Genomic DNA, 17,647 nt, shown 5'->3' with positions numbered 1-17,647 from the left:
GCCCCCTCTGTCATACGAAGAATTATAGGAATCATTTATTGCTTTTCCGTATGTACTTGCCCTTACATTCAGTAGCTCATTTAATCCTTATGACAGCTCTGTGACATGGATCGCATTATCTTTATTATCCCTATTTTACGGATAAGGAGGTTAGGTCCTCAAGAGGTCTGCTGGCTAATGAGAAATGAGTTTGGAATTTGAACCCAGCTGTCTGACTAGTTATTATTTTAAATTTATCTACTAGTCTCTCCCTTATTTACTTATTAAAACCTTCATTGTCTTTAGGGTAAAGTCAAAACTTGGGCAAGGCGTTGAGGGTGTTCTACTCTCTGGCTCTTACCTGATATTTTAACACTAGTAAGCACTACTTCATAAAAATAAAACAAACACAAAACAAGCACACAACCACCACCACCCCCCTCTCTGGTCCAGTCAGGTTCATCTACTCAGGATCCCTTAAACAAATTCTACCTTCCAGTCCCGGCATCATTCCCTATCTTGGGAAATACTTACGACTTTCCTCTTCCTTCCCAGATACTACGTGTACTTCAAGGCCTCACTAAAATATTACTTACTCTGTGAAACTCCTAATCACTCCTTTATTCAGAATCCCCATCGTATTGACTACATGTAGCATTCGGTTCACACGTTAGGGAAGTTCTCAGAGTCTTAGAGGAGGAGAGTTGGACTTTGTAGGGCATTTAACTTGACTTCTCGTTGCTTGATGTATTTTATATTTATGTTCATCCACTCTCTAAACATTGATGAGTTGAAAGTTCATCCATTTTTGCCCATCCCGTCCCATTTATATCTCTGTCTGATGATTAGTCTGTTCTTTCTTAGTTTGAAAGAAAACCTGCCTCCCTAGGATTTACATTATTTAGTCCGTGTTCTTCCTTCTGGCCGGAGGAAAAAGAAAATCTACTGATGCTTCTGCGCATTGCAATTTTACTTTGACAATGGCTATCATATGATTTCTAAAAGCTTTGCTTCTTAAGTTGAAACATCCTTAGTTTCTTGAAATATTTATCAGATGGCTTTTTTTTTTTCCAGAGCATTCCCCAGTTCCTGTTTGAATAGACTCCAGCTTGTAAAAATTCTGCTTAAAGCATCATTTCCAAGAGCTGAAACCTGATAGGAATCCGTCTCTGTTTCACTTCCTCTGTGTGGTGCTTTTCCCAGCTTCCCCATAGCTGCGTTTCTTGATCCTCTCCCTTGCAGCATCCTACTCTGGAGCCCAGGTCAACCCAGGTTTAAAGCAGGAAGAATTTAAGCAACTCAGTTCTTCCCCTGGGTGGAATTGAGCATCATTCATCCTCCCTGGTGGTTGACCTAAGACGAAAGGTACTGTAGGTAACCACTGGGTCTCAGGTTTGGGTTCCGAATTACACTTGTTGCATGCCATCCCTGATGGCCAAGGTCTAGTCTAAGCACGGGGGTTTACATGTTCTGTTTGCTGTAGCATAGTTCTGAATTACTTCTGTTCTGGTGCACTGATTCTATGCCTGAAGCTTCCTATGTTCATAGAACTATAGTTCTTTAATGTCCATTTTTATTCCTTCCTTCTTCCTTCCCTCCCTCCTTTCTTTGGGTTAAGAGTGGGATTGATGGGGGGTGGGGTGCAGTGCGGCACTGGGCCCAGCTGGGCAGAGCTGAACTGTGTGCAGTGGGAGAGCATCCTGTATTACATTCTGCTCCTGATGATCTGCTTTGTCCATCTTCTTCTCTCCCTCCCTCTTTCTCTAGTTGTCTTTTCCTCCCTCTCTCCACCAGGGCTTTTCCTTTTTAGGAATGCTTTTTTGGAAAAAGAATCCTATACCGAACTCTGGCTGGATGACTTGGGGCCTTACCACACGTGGACAGAAGTTGTAGATACAAAGTGGTTTTCTCTTTTGATTTCAGAGAATTCCCAGGTGAATTTTCTGCTAACATACTAATAGAATATGCCCCTCTTGGATTCTCGGTGATGGCTATTTTTCTAGAGGTCATTGAGTTATTCACTGCACAGAGCCTTATTCATCCAGCTGTTATAACACTTGCAACAAATCCTGACCAGCTTCTTCCTCGACTTCTCTCAGGTCTGATTTGGTGACCAGATATCTTACCAAGTTTAGCCTTTCTACCTTCTCCTCTGTCTTCTGTTTCTAGGCCTCCCTAAGGAATCCTGAGGTATATTGTATTCCAAATATGGACTGACCTGTGAGTACATATAATGGGACTTAAAAAAAAAAAGATCTGGGTTTTTCTATCAATTACTATTGTTCAAGACTATTTAATCAAAAGGCATAAGCAATTAATCATGTCTACCATGGAAACAGGAAAGAAGGTTATTTCAAGATTGCCTTCTCTGCTAATACTGATTGACCTTGCGACCGACTGAAATCTTTCACTGTTTGTCATATGAATGTCTGCTGAGTCAGATATTTGTGCATCTAAGGCTTTGAGCCCAAGTGCAAGACTTTGTATCTGCTTCCACCGAACTAGTTGGTTTGAGTCCATTCTTTGAAATCACTTTGGAGCTTGATTCTGCTCCCCAATGTGTTAATCATCATGCCAGCTCTCTATCAACTACAGAGCTGAAAAGGTACTTTCCAAATATTTATCTAAATTATTCATATCAGCATTGAACAGAGAATAATGGAAATGGCAACAACTGCCATAAAACAACTGTAGCAAACGCATGCTGAGTAATTTCTACAAGCCAGGCACTGAGCTAAGCACTTCATAGCTTCATGTGAATTTTCCCATTTTTTTTCTTTACAACAAGTCTACGACTTACATGTTACTGTGAGCAACTACGACTATCTGTATTCTACAGATAAAGAACAGAGGCACAGAGAGGTTAAGCAACGTGGGTAACATGATCACCCAGCCCGTAAGTGAGTTTTCTCAATATCTGGGCCTTACAATACATCTGAGCCTAGAAAACTGTGCAATCTTGGTTCTATTTCCTTCAGCAACTTTTTTCCTCTACCTTTTCTTCATGGAGTATTGTCTCTCTACTAGAGCAAGTAGGACCAGATGAGGGACAGTTACTTCTCTCTTTCACCTAATAATATGGCGTGCCGTAAACCCTGAGTCATTGGGCTTATCGCTTCCTTGTTTTTCTTCCTAAAACATGACCCCAAACTCCCTTCGTGTTTCCTCACGTTCCAGTGTATTCTGGGCCTTAACGTTATTCTGAGAGCTTCCTCCTTCATTTGCATCCCTCCCTCATTTTGTGGCTTTCCGTATAAAATTCAGTCTTATGAGAGGCCCCACTAAGCATCTTCTTTGGCCTTTGAGAGGCCTCTCTCTCTTTTCCTCCTCTCTTCCCAAAATGATCAAAGATCATGAGATGGAAATTTCATTTTTTAAAACTCTCTCATCTCTTTTGAGCAAAAGTTTTTTAAAGAGACCTTGATTTTCTCATGGACTAACTCCTTGGAAGCTTCTTTCCTGAAATCTAGGGTACTAGATCTGTTTCTGCCCCTCTCTTTTGTCATTTAAAACTAGGTGAGTTTTTTTGTCCTTTTGCCAACTTCCTCAGACTTGTGCATCTGCAACCCTATTTTTTTTAAATTACTATTAAGGCCCAAATGGAAGATTCCTTCATTTTTCTTCTACACCTAGAGAAGTTGTTGAGATGATTTACATGACATTTTAGTATAAGAAACATCACATTAATAGTTTCAGAAGAATAGGATTCAATGTATTGACAATGTTTTTTTCTTCTTTAGTGATTGCTCTTTATATCTACTTTTCATTAAACAGTTTAAATGCTGTGGTTTGGTCAATGGAGCTGCTGACTGGGGAAATAATTTTCAAGAGAATTACAAGTCATGTGAATGTTCAAGTTTGTCAGATTCTTGTGTGATGTATGATGGCAAAAATGTTTACAAACAGGTGAGGACAAATGAAATTTGACACAGTAAGTGGTTCTGTTGATTTTTTTTTCCAGTGAAAGTCTCTACAAAAAAATTAAATTGCAAGCAATTACAATGGGAATCATGATATAAAAGTCCCAGGAGTTTCCCAATAAAAAGTAGATACTGTTTAAAGATAAAAGTAGGTATAAAAAAGTGAAAGTATTTTTTTTTTTGAGTCTGATATCACTTAAAGTCAACTTTAATAGATCAAAGAAACATTCCAAGGAAAGTACAAGCTAACCGATGAAAGTTATCTCATCCTCATTAATAATGATTGATGATTTTAATCATTATTCTTAACTATTTTTTCTATTTTCACATAAATCCTAGAAATATATAGTTTTACTTCAGTTTATAAAGTTAATATTTCTTGTTCTTATCAAAGGTTCCTTTTTTTAAGTAATTATGTGGGTATAAAGACTTGGTCTTCAGTAGTTTGGCTCTGGATGTTAGTGTATCAATCAATTTGCCTAATTATTGCTCTATTTGAGAAGTGGCCTCGGACATCTAAAGTCAATCAAAAGAGCTGGGTTCATCTTTTATGTGTTACAGATATCATATTTATGTCTCTTGTAGATGTCAATATGTGAATGTCATATTTCTTATTATTGCTTAGTTCATCAAAGATGATTGACCACTTCCAATGGGCCAGGCCATTTACCAGCCACGGGATATCCATTCCAGACAGCCATAATGATTGCACTCATGGGGGTTATACTCAAATAATGAAGAAAGAAAGCTAGGCAGCTTCATTTCAATAATTATTGGTATTTCTTAGATAGGGGCAGGCACAAGGTATTATGGGACCCTAGGTAACTCAGTCTTCAGGGTTCAAGGTCTCCTAGAGGATATGCTATCTGTCCCTTACCACAGGTCTTTACATAAATTGTTCCTTCTGCCTGGGAGGAATGCCTACAAAAAATAATTATCAACATTAATGTTTAATTTATTTGTTGTTATTCTTCAGTGCCCACTATGTGTCAAACAGACCCTTGTTAAAATCACACATACTTCTGGAACCTCGAGAAGGTTATAATCTAGTTGGGAGAAAGATATATAAAAGCTCTTATAATTCAATGAATTAATTTCTATAATACCTGATGATTATTTTCATTTTGGCATTGATGTAGTGATGGCTACTGAGGTTAATTATATAGTAGGAAATAGAAAGTATCTCAGGGGAAGTTTCTCTCCCACTGGCTGTCGGATCTCTTTTACTAATCTCATCAAAAATCAGGAGACTCAAAAAAAAAAAAAAATCAGGAGACTCCGCTCTAAAGGGGAATTGCTGTTACTAGTACTTAACATAATTCATGAGGAGAAGTTATCCACCAGACTACAGAGCAATCAGATTTTTTTTATTGTCAAAGTAGTATCACTAAACAGTTTTATTCTTACTTTTTATATTCCTGCCGACCTAATTTAGTGATGTGATATCTGCAAAGAAGAGGCGAAATAAATATGGTGTCAATGAATGCAGTTGCCACTTAGGATGATGAGGACATTAGTAAATTCAGTTGCAAATTGTTATCTGTTGCCTGTTAAAGATTCAACTTGAAGATGTTTTTCCTCAGGATAGATTTTTTTTTTTTATCCTAAAAAGTAATAGACATTCCCTCCAAATTCACACATAATTCAGCTGAAGATAGGCTGATAGCTGCACCAGTTTCCCAAAAGGAGGGTCATAAATTCATAAAATACTTCCATCTGCCTTGTGTCATTTGCAAAAAGTCTGGAAAAATAAGAAATCTGGAATGGCCATAACTCACATTTCTTTTTATTCCCCCCTACCTTTTGCCAAGATAACCTGGTTATCTGGAGGGGAAAGGGAGGAAAACTCCTCAAATATAATGAATGTGACTCCGTAGATAAGATCATTAATCTTATAGTTAACCCTAAATGACATAATAATTTACTCTAATGTTTACCACTTTGGATCAGATGTGAGTGGAGAAACCCATTACATTTAAGAATGAGAGGGAAAAGACTATTTTACTCAGCCTTATGGAGAACTTTTATTTTATTAACCATAGCAATATTTTGTTAGCCCTCTGTGCATATAAGACTATCATAGGAATGATATATTTTCTGGCAATACAGATAATACCACTATTACATTGTGTCGTGTTTTCCCATTTTGAAAATTATCCATATAATTTACAATTGCTGGAATTTTTAAGTCTGGCCTAAAATGTCATAAGCTGAAATTGCATGCTAGCTTGAATATATTTCAACAAATGTGGCAGAGAGGCTACTTTCTAAATTCTCGTTTTTTACCAAGGTCAAGGCAAAATAGTGGACACAGTAATTTTTTTTCGTTTTTCCAGTAAAAATAACTCAGATATAAATTATTTAGCGATTTTTTTAAACCTTGTTTTAAAAATGAAAGTTTATGCTACAGTTAGCTGAAACCCCAACCAGGGAACTCTTTGCTGCAGATTACAAACCTAAATAATACACAAAGTGATAACAGTTCTAAAATGAATAACTGAAAGTTAGGATAAAAGTATTATTTATATCTAAAGATTCCTAGATTTAGCAATGAGATAGCTGAAGCAAGATTTTCTTTCTTGGTACTTTCCAATGTATGAACAAACCACAGTTAACAAGCTTTGGGGGTGGGTAGAAGCGTGGATTGACGGAATGGAAGAGTGGAATAATCAATCCAATTCCTTTTTGTTGACTGTTCTTCCATAGCAATGGTCAACCCAATGGGAGGGGGAACTTAATTAAAATAAGGTCAAAATTTTGATTAAAGGTAACTTTTTATGTTTTGTTTTTTAACAGCCATGTATTTCTTTGATAAAAGAAGTAGTTGCAAAGCATATTCTGATAGTAATTGGAATAGCATTTGGACTGGCGGTTATTGAGGTACAGTATAACCTTGCATTGTTGACTCTTCATTCATTGTTTATTCATTAATTCTTCCAACAAATATTTATAGTAAGCCAAGCATAAACCAGGTGCTTGAGAAAAACACTGGTGCCAACTGTTCAAGGTTTAGCATCTTTTCTGGCAGTCTTTGGTTTTGGAAGAGGATTACAATCTTGTCAATCAAGCACAGCTGAGAACATTATTTATGAATGATCTCTCCACTGGGACAAAAATTGAGTTAATCTCCACACAGTTCTTAATCCCAGATTTCCTTTTTATGTTGAAAACCAGCATAAGAGTTAAGGTTTCCTGAAGTTAGAAGAGAAAGCACCAAACAAAACCAAAATACAACCTTTACAAATTCTTACCTCTCTTCTTGATTTTGAAACAAAATAAAAACTCACCTCAAGAGTGTGGGGAGCTCTTTTCCTGCTGTTCCATCTAGAGAAATCTAACAATTTTTAAAAACTAGGGACAGATGTCTTAAGACTATGGGCTCACTTGAGGAAATTTTAAAGGAAATTTAAGGTTTATGTATTTATTTATCAATTTGATTATTGGTGTTGAAAAAAAAAACTTGTATTGGATTTTTATCTTGATGGACTTTCTTGGTATGACTTTTTAAAGAACCTGAGGATACTTTCTACATGGCCTAAATTTCTTTGCTAGAAAGATGGAATAGAACTATTTCAGAGAAGCGTTTTCGGAGTCATTCCAGATCTTGGTTAATTTAGATATCAAGTGAGTCAACTCACTCTTGATCCTCTGTCAGGACATTGGCAAGGATCCTAATGACATGTGAGGTGTCCTCCTGGTTACTGCCTCTGGGGGTTGGTTAGGTCAGATGAGTGACTTCCGCTTCACTTTTGTAGAACACTATACAATGTCCTCCCCCGGATTTCTGGTAGCTTTCTATCTCTTACTTGTGCCACTTTACTGACAGAGAGGAATTTTAGCTGGGATTGAAGCAATTTAGTGTTCTAAGTGCTCTTTTAGGTTAACTGTAGAGTTTGAGCAGCAGGTTGGGCTGTTGAGTAGTACTTCCTTGTAGTCCAAATTAACAGGTCTAAGTATGGCACAATCTCTCAGTAGACATGGTCAACTTTCTTTTTGTCTGATATATAATGGACGTCAAATGGTGCTATGTGCTAGGTCTATCTCTCTGGATTCAGACTTTTGTATAATGTCCTTTTTCTCTCTCCTTTGTACTTGGGGTTTATGCAAAGAATAGAAATACGAGCTAATGGTTGTAGAGATGAGTAAGGAATCACACACAAATGTACTCATATATTTATAAGCATGAAACACACATACATATATGTTGGAGGAGTAGACTTTAAATGAATGATTGAAAAGATCAGGCTTTAAATGTGGTATTCAGTGTAAGTGTCATTATAAGTGTCAAATCCATATTAGACTCGAATTCAGACAATTGACTATGACTGGCTACAAACCACTGATGCTTTTAAGAAACTTCTCGGAAGCAAAGCCAAAGAAAATAAGGACACAATCAACTAGGAAGATCGATGTCTCTCATATCATAGCCAAAGGCATTGCCAAGAATCTAAGTACATTTAATGGAAAATAAGATTACAGGAGGAATAGCATTTCAGTATTTTATGAAATTGGTATATTCCATGTGTTTGTTACACGTCTAGTATTTTACTGCTTGTTCTAAAGACATGTATAAGAAAAAGACCTTCCAAAGAATAATTTATAGATATGGAATTTGTACAGTAGTATCACAAAGTATCACCATTTTCCTGATTTAATGCCAGTTAAGTGTGATTTCTAGACTACATGTAGATATAGCAAATGGTTGATTCAAAAAACTCTTGGCCATTTTTTGTTGTTCACTCCCTCAATCTAAAAGCCTGCCCTCCCTCTAGGATTTGAAGAGAAAAAAAAATCATTTTATATTCCTCCTCTTTTTATTAAAAAAGGAGCTTTGGGGCAGCCCCGGTGGCCCAGCGGTTTAGCGCCGCCTTCCGCCCAGGGTGTGATCCTGGAGACCCAGGATCGAGTCTCACGTCAGGCTCCCTGTATGGAGCCTGCTTCTCCCTCTGCCTGTGTCTCTACCTCTCTCTTTCTCTGTGTGTCTGTCATGAATAAATAAACAAATAAATCTTTTTTTTTAAACAAATAAATCTTAAAAAAAGGAGCTTTGAAAATATCCAGTCTACAAAACTGTATCCAAAAAATGTACATTAGTCTGTCTTACAGGAGTTAATATTAGTTGCTTAACACTGAGGCCTGTCTCCATTCTGTTTCCCAAATTCAAATTCAAGAAAACATAAATATACATAGAAAAAAATCTCTCTAATAACTATTTTTAAGAAGGAAATAGAAACAAATATCTTCCTGCGGAAAGTATATTCAAACTATTTCCATAGACAAATATCACACGAAAAAATCACCCTCTGACATTTAGACCTTTGATGTTAATCTGCTTAGGCACAGGCTGTGACAGACTGAGCAATAGGTATTTTCAATCTGTTAAGACCACATCCCTGAGGGATTTTTCTCAGATAAGATGTCAGGGATCTATGCAAAATGCTTTATTTTGTAAGGAAATTTTATCTATAGACATTGGAATTCTTATTACAGAATTAAATAACCAGGCTATCATATCTCTCCTTATTTGACTACACAACTTACTAGCACAGAAAATCAGCAGAACTCTCACTCCTCATTCTAATTAGTGGGGGAGGGAAAAAGCCATTGACAATGATAGTCATCACTTCGTAGGATAAACATTATCTTGACAGGAGGTCGTAGGAACAGAGCAATTAAAAGATAGGGAAATGAGAATTTTATAACGTTTTTTGGACTGCCTCAGAATATGAGAACTCATGCACACAGCCTACAAGGTTATCCTGCGTCCTAGCATATATTACTGTATGATGAATCTCTTTTAATTATTCCCACTTTTATGAACAATGATAAATTATCTTTTCTGATGCAAGAAAATGTGATATTAATCATCTAGTATGCTGATGAATGCTGGACTTCTATTACAAGGATGTGACAGTGAATGGCAATAGAGAGTTGTCTTATCCCAATATTTTGTCCATTTTCTTTACTCTTTCCTAATACTTGTTCCCAGACTGAAGGCTTGAGACCAAGGCAAAAAGATGAAATTTCAGGGCTTTTCCAGGTCATTCTAAAAGAACATTCTAAAAGAATATTATGGATGAAAATCATTATTTTTGCAGAGAATTGGTGTCTACTGTTTTGTTTTTAAGAAGGAAGAAATACTGGGCAGCAGTTCTCATCTGAAATGCATTTCCAGGAAAGAATTAGTAAGCAGGATGACTCAGTACAGGAGGAACACTTAGGATGACTCAGCATAAATGGCCCCTGGCTCTCCTCCTGCCTCAGTGGGGAGGAAACTTTCCATCTATAATACACAGGGGTCCTTTCCATCATTTCTGCATCGAAGCCACAGCAGGCCAGGCACTGACTGCCGAGTCAACGAGGGCAAGTTTTAGGGTCCCTCATTCTTGGGAGAGCCATTTAATGAGATGGAAATTATGTCCCAGATTTTCAGCTGTGCTTTTTCACTTCAAAGGAAATTCCTGAATTAAGCTATTCCCTGTAGATTTAGAAGCTTTTTAAGAAAAAAAAAAAAAGTTACTTTCTTCATTCCTCTTGGCAATGCCTAAAAATATGGCAAGAGAAATTCTAGACGCCTTGATTTTATGCAGATGATCTAAACCAGATGATCGCATAGCCTATTCATGGAAGCAGTAGGTACATTTAGCCCCCCAGAGGCCTAAGTTCTTCAGAGCTCCAGGGTAGATGCCCCACAGAAGGGTGTGTGTGTTTGAGAAAGATAGGGTGCTCTGAGGGCAGCCAATCCTGCACAATCAGACAGGGCCAGTTACAAGCGGATTGGCCAGCTAAAAACTGATTAAAAACACAGAATACTCCAAAAGCTTTCTCAATGCTCTTTTCGTCTCACTGGTCATCCAAGCAGAGCGATGACTTAGGAAAATAAGATGAGAACTGTCAGTAGCCAGGATCTTTTTCATATGTAATAGTCTTTCTGTCTATTTGTAATGTCTCCAGCATTTTAAATTCCATGTTAATCTCGTTATTTTATTTTCTAGATACTTGGTCTGGTATTTTCTATGGTCCTGTACTGCCAGATTGGGAACAAATGAATCTGTGGATGTGTCGAGCTCTCATCCATCAAGCCCCTTTAACATTTTGCTTTCGTTTTGTAACTTTAAATATACAAATACTGTACATGTTAGGAGCAGCTGTCTTACTAAAATGTCTCATTTAGCTAGATCACAGATATCTTCCAGACATATTGAACATATTTAAGATTTGAGTGACACTAGGAAAATGATATGAATGCGATTTTTACTTAAAATAAAAGTAACATTGTTTATGCTGGTGTATTTTCCTGTCTGATCATTGTGTTCAGGGCGTCCTGTGCTTAAGACATTCAACTGGAGCCACCCAGTGGAGTAATCTTCATTGCTAAGTGACGGATGGGGCCATAGTTAGTTAAAGCAGTGAATCTGGAAGCAACGCTCTTTCATGTGGCGTTATCAGCTGTTGGTGATGAGGTTGAGTTGAGTCTCAAGTTGAACTTGAGAGCGGCCCAGCTGAAAGTCAACATCTCTCTTCTGTTTGTGCTAATGTTGACTAATGGGATCTCTTTTTTTCTCCTCACTGTTGGTGGTGGTGGTGGGGGGTTGGTGAGCAAGAGGATCTGAGCACTGCCTTTTAGTCTCTGAATCTCTAGTAACTCTTTGGATCTTCCTGAGACATGGATATAAGTGCTTTTGTCCTTCGAGTTCCTACAGGCATTGTTACGTTTTACTATTTATTTAGGTATAATATACACACCATCAAGTGAACAAACCTTAAGACTCCACCTGTGTAAGCACCGTCCGGATCACGATCCAGAATATTTTCAGCACACTAGGATGCCCCTTCACTATGGCTGGAGCTGGCTCACACCAACTCCCAAGGGCAGACTGTATACATAACATGTGCACAGTGACATCACACTGGTAGCTTGAAATCTACCATGGTGGGAGTATTAATATTACGGGAATGGCCAATGCTGGAAAATCAGGATTTTCTTTTCTTTTCTTTTGAGAACTGATTGTTAGACATTCACCAGTATACCACTGCTCTCAGCAAATGCTTCCCCAAAGGTAACCGCTCTTCTGATTTCTAGGACCATAGATTTATTTTGCCTATTCTTGAACTTTCTATAAATGGAATAGTAAAGTATGTACTCTGGCTTCTTTTGCTCTCAACACTGTTTGTGAGACGTGTCTATATTATTGCATGCAACTCTAGCCCATTCTTGTTGCTCTGTAATATTCCATTTTACATGACTATACCACAATGTACTCTCCTGTTGATGGGCATTGAGTTTGCTTCCAGTTTGGTGCTAGTATGAATAAAGCTGCTATAAACATTCTTTTACATCTTTTGGTGCTTATAGGTACTGATTTCTGGATAGATACACAGGGGTGGAATAGCTTTGTATTCATATATTTAGATTTAATAGATTCTCTTCAAGAAATCTTCTAAAGTGGTTATGCTTATCTATACTCATACTAGAAAAGTAGGAAAGACCTAATTTTCTCTTCTGAGAAGGAAAAAGGGAGAGAAAGGCAGTCATTATCAAATGGATCAGAGTGGGGAAGGAGTGGGAAACTGGGAGGGTGGGTGCATACTGGGCTGGGTTGAGCAATCTAATTCTGTGCTCCCCTATTGCTGACAAAGATAACTATCCTTTTCTTAGCACCTGTCATCCCCTGGGAACTATCCCAGAAACTGTACTTTTATGTCTTGTTTCTTCTTACCATATCCTTATAAGCTAGATACTATTATCCTCCTATTGCAGGTGATAAAATAGGGACTTACGTGAAATTAGGGAACATGCTTAGAGTAAAACTATTAGTGATTGACATAACTGGGATCCAAACCTTGATGATTACTTTCCAACCCTCCCAAACAATTGCCTCCCTAATGGATCATGCATATTTGGCTTTCCCATGTCTACTAATGTACTTGCCATATATTATGTTAATCACCTGTTCATGTGTTTGTCTCTGTTAGTATCCTGCAACTTTTTGAGGGTGTTGTTTCTTATTTATCTTTATGTCCCCTATATCTATTACAGTGCTTAACAGCCAATAGGTGCTCAATAAATTATAGCTAAAAATAATCCTTAGATTTATCGAGAGCTTGCTACGTGCCTAAAAATAATCTAAGCACTTTGTACAGAGTAATTTATTTAGTCCAGAACAATCCTCTTAAGTTAGTACTATTGTTAGGCTACTTCCCAGAAAAGGAAACCAGAGATGAATGAGATTAACTAACTTTTCTTAGGTCATGCAGCTAGCAAGTGGAGGAGTTATGATGACTGTCTTGGGTGATAATACATGCCTTTCCCAAACACCTTTCCATAAGAGCTAGCTCTATACTAGACAGACACAGCCAGCTGGCAAAGGTGGGTAATTATTCTGAATAGTCTCAAGGTCTGTTTCTGGATTGTCTGTTTTGTTCTCCTTGGACTGATACCATACTATTAAATGTTATAAGGCTGGATATAAAGCAGAATAAGCTAAGAAAGATCACATATTAGGATATTTTATGGTAAATATTTTATGGCATCAATGATATAAAGAATGTGTCAGTCAAGGTAAGCAGGAGATTGAAAACTCTCTTAGCTATTTCAAACAGTGGAAGTACAATGCAAGGAAATGCTGAATTAATCAGCCGGGGCTACCATAACAAAATACAACACTCAGTGGCTTAAACAATGTATGTTACAGAGAGAGAGTGAGAGAGCGAGAGCGAGAGAGAGAGAGAGAGAGAACTCTCTAATGTCTTCTCTCGTAAGGACACTAATGCCATCTGATTAGGGCTCTACCCTTATGACCTAATTTAACCTTATTTACTACTCCAAATACAGCTACACTGAGGGTTAGGCCCCAAACATGAATTGTGGGTGTGGGAAGGTGTACAAAATTCAGTCCATACCAATTGCTTACACAGGTGAAGGAAGAAATAAGAAGCCAGTTGGGAAGGCAAAATAAACCAGAGATTAGCAGCAGTGGGGAATTGCTACCACCCTTAGAACTGGAGGGACAGAGATGGTAGTACCAAGCTCCCAGGATCCAGAAACACTGGTGGAAGATGGAACCATGGCAGGGACCGCAGAGGAAGGGCTGGCTAGTAGGAGTAGGGGCCATGGCAGTGACTCAGCAGCTACTGTCACAACAGAGAAAGGGAGACATGCCCTGGTTGCTTCTCTCTGGCCCACTCCAATCTTTTGCCAGTATCTTCCATGGGCTGAACTCGTCTAGAAGCCCGAGAACAAGGGAGCCTAGGAAATGTACTTTCCTCTAATACAAAGCCCTGCTGAGAATGGCAAGGATTGGATTGAGTAGACGAAGACTGTCATAGCAACTGGGCATTTAGAGAGCAAGCACAAGGGCCTGGACTTTTTGATTAAAGGGTAGTACAACTGTGGAAAGTATAACTGACATTTAAAATTTTCATGAGAAATTATATAGAATTTCCTGGATTGTTTCCGTTTTGATCAGATTGATAATTCCATGTACATGGAAATTTTTCTTCCAATTAAGAGAAATGTAGGAATTATGTTCATTATGTTTAATACTACACTGATGTACTAATTTAGATATAGGTTATTAGATTAGATTTTGGCAAATGCTTCTCAAATCTGTCCATTTCTCTGCTTTCCTGTTGCCACCATCTTATGTGATATTTCTCAGTCCTTCCTGAGGCAGAAACATTAGAAATTAATGGTCTGCTCAACATCCTTCTTTCTTTGTCTACCTTACTGGTATATCCTGATTTTGTTGGAGTGTAAATGAGCCCAACTAAAATATTTTGTTACCCATCATCTACTCTAGTGAAAGTCCTCTTTAACACACCTAGCAAACACACGTAGTTAGTGTTTCTCATTTTCCATGGTAGCAGACTGATCCCGTTTTTAATCAATCTTACAATAATGTAAGCACATCTTTTAAGATACTGAATTTACTGGACCCAACTTAGAGCATTAAAGTAAGATTTTATCCTGTTGATGAAAGAGACACTGTCTGATGTCTATAATCTAAATTGACCAAGATTCACATAATTTGAACTGTGAACAGTTGAAAAGTGTAACTCTTGTACCCTTAGAAAGGATGACTGTCTTGGGTGATAATACACTCCTTTCCCAAACACCTCTCCGTAATAGCTAGCTCTACACTAGACAGACACGGCCAGCTGGCAAAGGTGGGATATATTCCGAATTGTCTCAAGGTCTGTTTCTGGACTCTTTGTTTTGTTCTCCTTGGACTGATACCATACTGTTATATGTTATAAGCCTTGATATAAAGCAGAATTAGCTCTCTTACTTTGTTGTTCTTCTTAAATGTTGTGGTTATTCTTTGCCCTTCCATTTGTATAGAAATCTTAGGATCAGCTTGCCAATTTATACACACACACTCAACACAGAGTCCTACTAGAATTTTTACTGAGACTGTTTTGAATTTATAGCTTAGTTTGGGGAGAATAGGCATATTTATAAACTAAGTCTCCCTCTCCTTGGTATAGCTATCCACTTATTTAGATTCTCTTTAATTTCTCTTAATAGTGTTTTAGAACTTTTCTGTTAGAAATCATTCAATCATTTAAATTAGTAAGTAACTGTGGCAAAGTTGTTGGATTCAAGGTCAACACACACAAAGTTATATTTCTGTATAACAATGGTAAAAAAATACACATTTGGATAATTTTAAAAAGATATCATTTATAAAAGAATCATAAAATATCAAATACCTAGAAATAAATCTAATAGATAATTGGAAGACTTCTAACAGAAAATTCATAAACATTAAAATAAATTAATGTATAGAGATATACAATCTTTGTGTTGATCTTGAATCCAGTAACCTTGCTAAACTTACTAAATTAATTTTAATAATTTACCTGTAGATTATTTTATTTAAGGATTTTCTGTGTCTACCACTGTGTCATTGGCTCATAATACACAACTTTATTTCCTTCTTTCCAATACTTATACATTTTTATTCCTTTTTTATTTATTATATTGACTAAAACATCCAGTGGAGCATTAAATAGAAGTGGTGTCTTCCATGCACTTGTAGGGTAGATAGGTTTTTTTTAATAAATTCTAGAACTAAGGTATACGTTTGCTAGTTTTGTACGTAACCAGAGTTATGCCAAGATTCAGCATAGCCCTATGGACTTATGTAAAGAAAAAAACATTTTAAGTAACATTCTTGACTAGATGGTCCATAAGTCTGAAAGAACAGAGATTTGGAGGAAGAACTTGGATGGAGAAAAAGAGGAAGTAACGGCATTGGAGTTGTGACAGAGGCCAGCTCCCCAGATGTCTATTTTTCCCAAGGAGGATGGTAAAGGGCACTTGACTAGATAGAAACAGATGGTCCTAAACATATTTATATTTTATATTAGCAACATCCACACTTATCATTACATGAGCATTCAGCCACTTGGAAACCAGTTTGAATAGGAATATGACTTCTAGTAAGAATAATCTGGTTTTAAATTCCAGCTCTACCTTTGTGTAATCACAGGCAAATTGCTTTCTCCCCTTGAAGCTCAGGTTCTCACCTGTAAACTGGGGACAATGATTCATATTTATCAGAATCATTATGAAGATGAAATGAGGAAATAACGTGTGTGTGATTGGTTACATCAAAAGTGTACAATAGATCTTAGTTTTCTGCCCTTCTTTTGGTTTAGATTCTTTATCTTGTGCTGCATAATATTTTCTACATCTATATTCTTGAATCTTGGTCTTTCTTTCCTGTCTCACCACCACCCCTACATGTCCACATGGTTCAGGCACAAGGGACACTTGGGGGGAAGTGACAAAGTGGAAAGCAGAATAATCTGCCATGCTTCTGGTTTTTGGATTCAAAAGCTGAAAACTTTAAGGCAGATGTGTCACATTCATGAGTTCTGGGCCCCTTTGCCTTCAGATGTGTTTTGTATTTCTTCTCAGTGTTTAAAGGTTTTTAAATAGCTGCTAGCAGTTAAAAGTTGGGACACTTACTATAAAAGTCTGGAAGATCTGTCACAGATGGATCTGTAATTTCTCAAGGAGGAGTTAGCTATAACCCTACAGTGACTGCTCAGTGAGATGGGCTGCTTGAGCTCCAGTTCGACATAGTCACCATGGGTCTGCTTCACTCGTCTACATAACCCATCAGCCGTTGTAAGCAGCCAAGTTTGTGTGTGTGTCCTACCTGGGGGTATTTTATGTATTTGGAGTACAGGCAGGTATTTGGGAGAAGCAAGGGGGAGAGACTGGGGCAGTGTTAACCCTTTACCATCCTAGAAGAGGTATCTCCCAGACCCAAACTGTGGGCAAGAGAGAATGAGAGGAGAAAGGTGTGAGTGTGACTGTGTGTGACTGTGTGCGTATGAACCTAAGTAAGACTTAGCTAAGCACCTGGGGAGGCAGTTAGCCCTCAGCAAAGGAATGGCATCATGGTGTACAGAGTAGGCATATGAATGTTCCAAACAGTCTCATGCCCAGTTTTGGCATCAAAGTGATGGAAAAAAAATCTTGGTATGGATTTGTCCCTGAAGTGGCCATGAGAACTGTTTCAGTTCAGACCTTGTTTCAAGGTCTTTCTAATGGTTCTCTGTGTGCAGTTCTGGGGCCTTGAGCAATAATCAGATGGGCTACTCCAACAACCCCATGGTTTCCTGGCACTGAGGCTTCCAGAAACATGCTTAGATTACGTTTCTACCTCTATACACTGTACGTCCTCCTGCACTCCTCCCCATACTGGGCACTTAAATAGAATTTGGTTACA

General features: G+C 37.8%; 1 protein-coding gene across 1 annotated transcript in view; it reads left to right on the top strand.

The window, feature by feature from the left end:
* Nucleotides 1–11,191, top strand: part of TSPAN8 (tetraspanin 8) — a 31,378-nt gene extending 20,187 nt beyond the window's left edge. Inside the window, exons 6-8 of the mRNA XM_077913841.1 lie at nt 3,754–3,885; nt 6,696–6,779; nt 10,895–11,191. Of these exons, the coding sequence (XP_077769967.1) occupies nt 3,754–3,885; nt 6,696–6,779; nt 10,895–10,948 (270 nt within the window). The 3' untranslated portion in view covers nt 10,949–11,191. The remainder of the gene's footprint in view (nt 1–3,753; nt 3,886–6,695; nt 6,780–10,894) is intronic.
* Nucleotides 11,192–17,647: the final 6,456 nt, after the last annotated feature.

This window comes from Canis aureus, chromosome 11 (genome assembly GCF_053574225.1).
Source record: "Canis aureus isolate CA01 chromosome 11, VMU_Caureus_v.1.0, whole genome shotgun sequence".
Taxonomy (NCBI): domain Eukaryota; kingdom Metazoa; phylum Chordata; class Mammalia; order Carnivora; family Canidae; genus Canis; species Canis aureus.
Note: the sequence above shows the minus strand (reverse complement) of the source record. Positions and strands in the feature narration are given on the sequence as shown.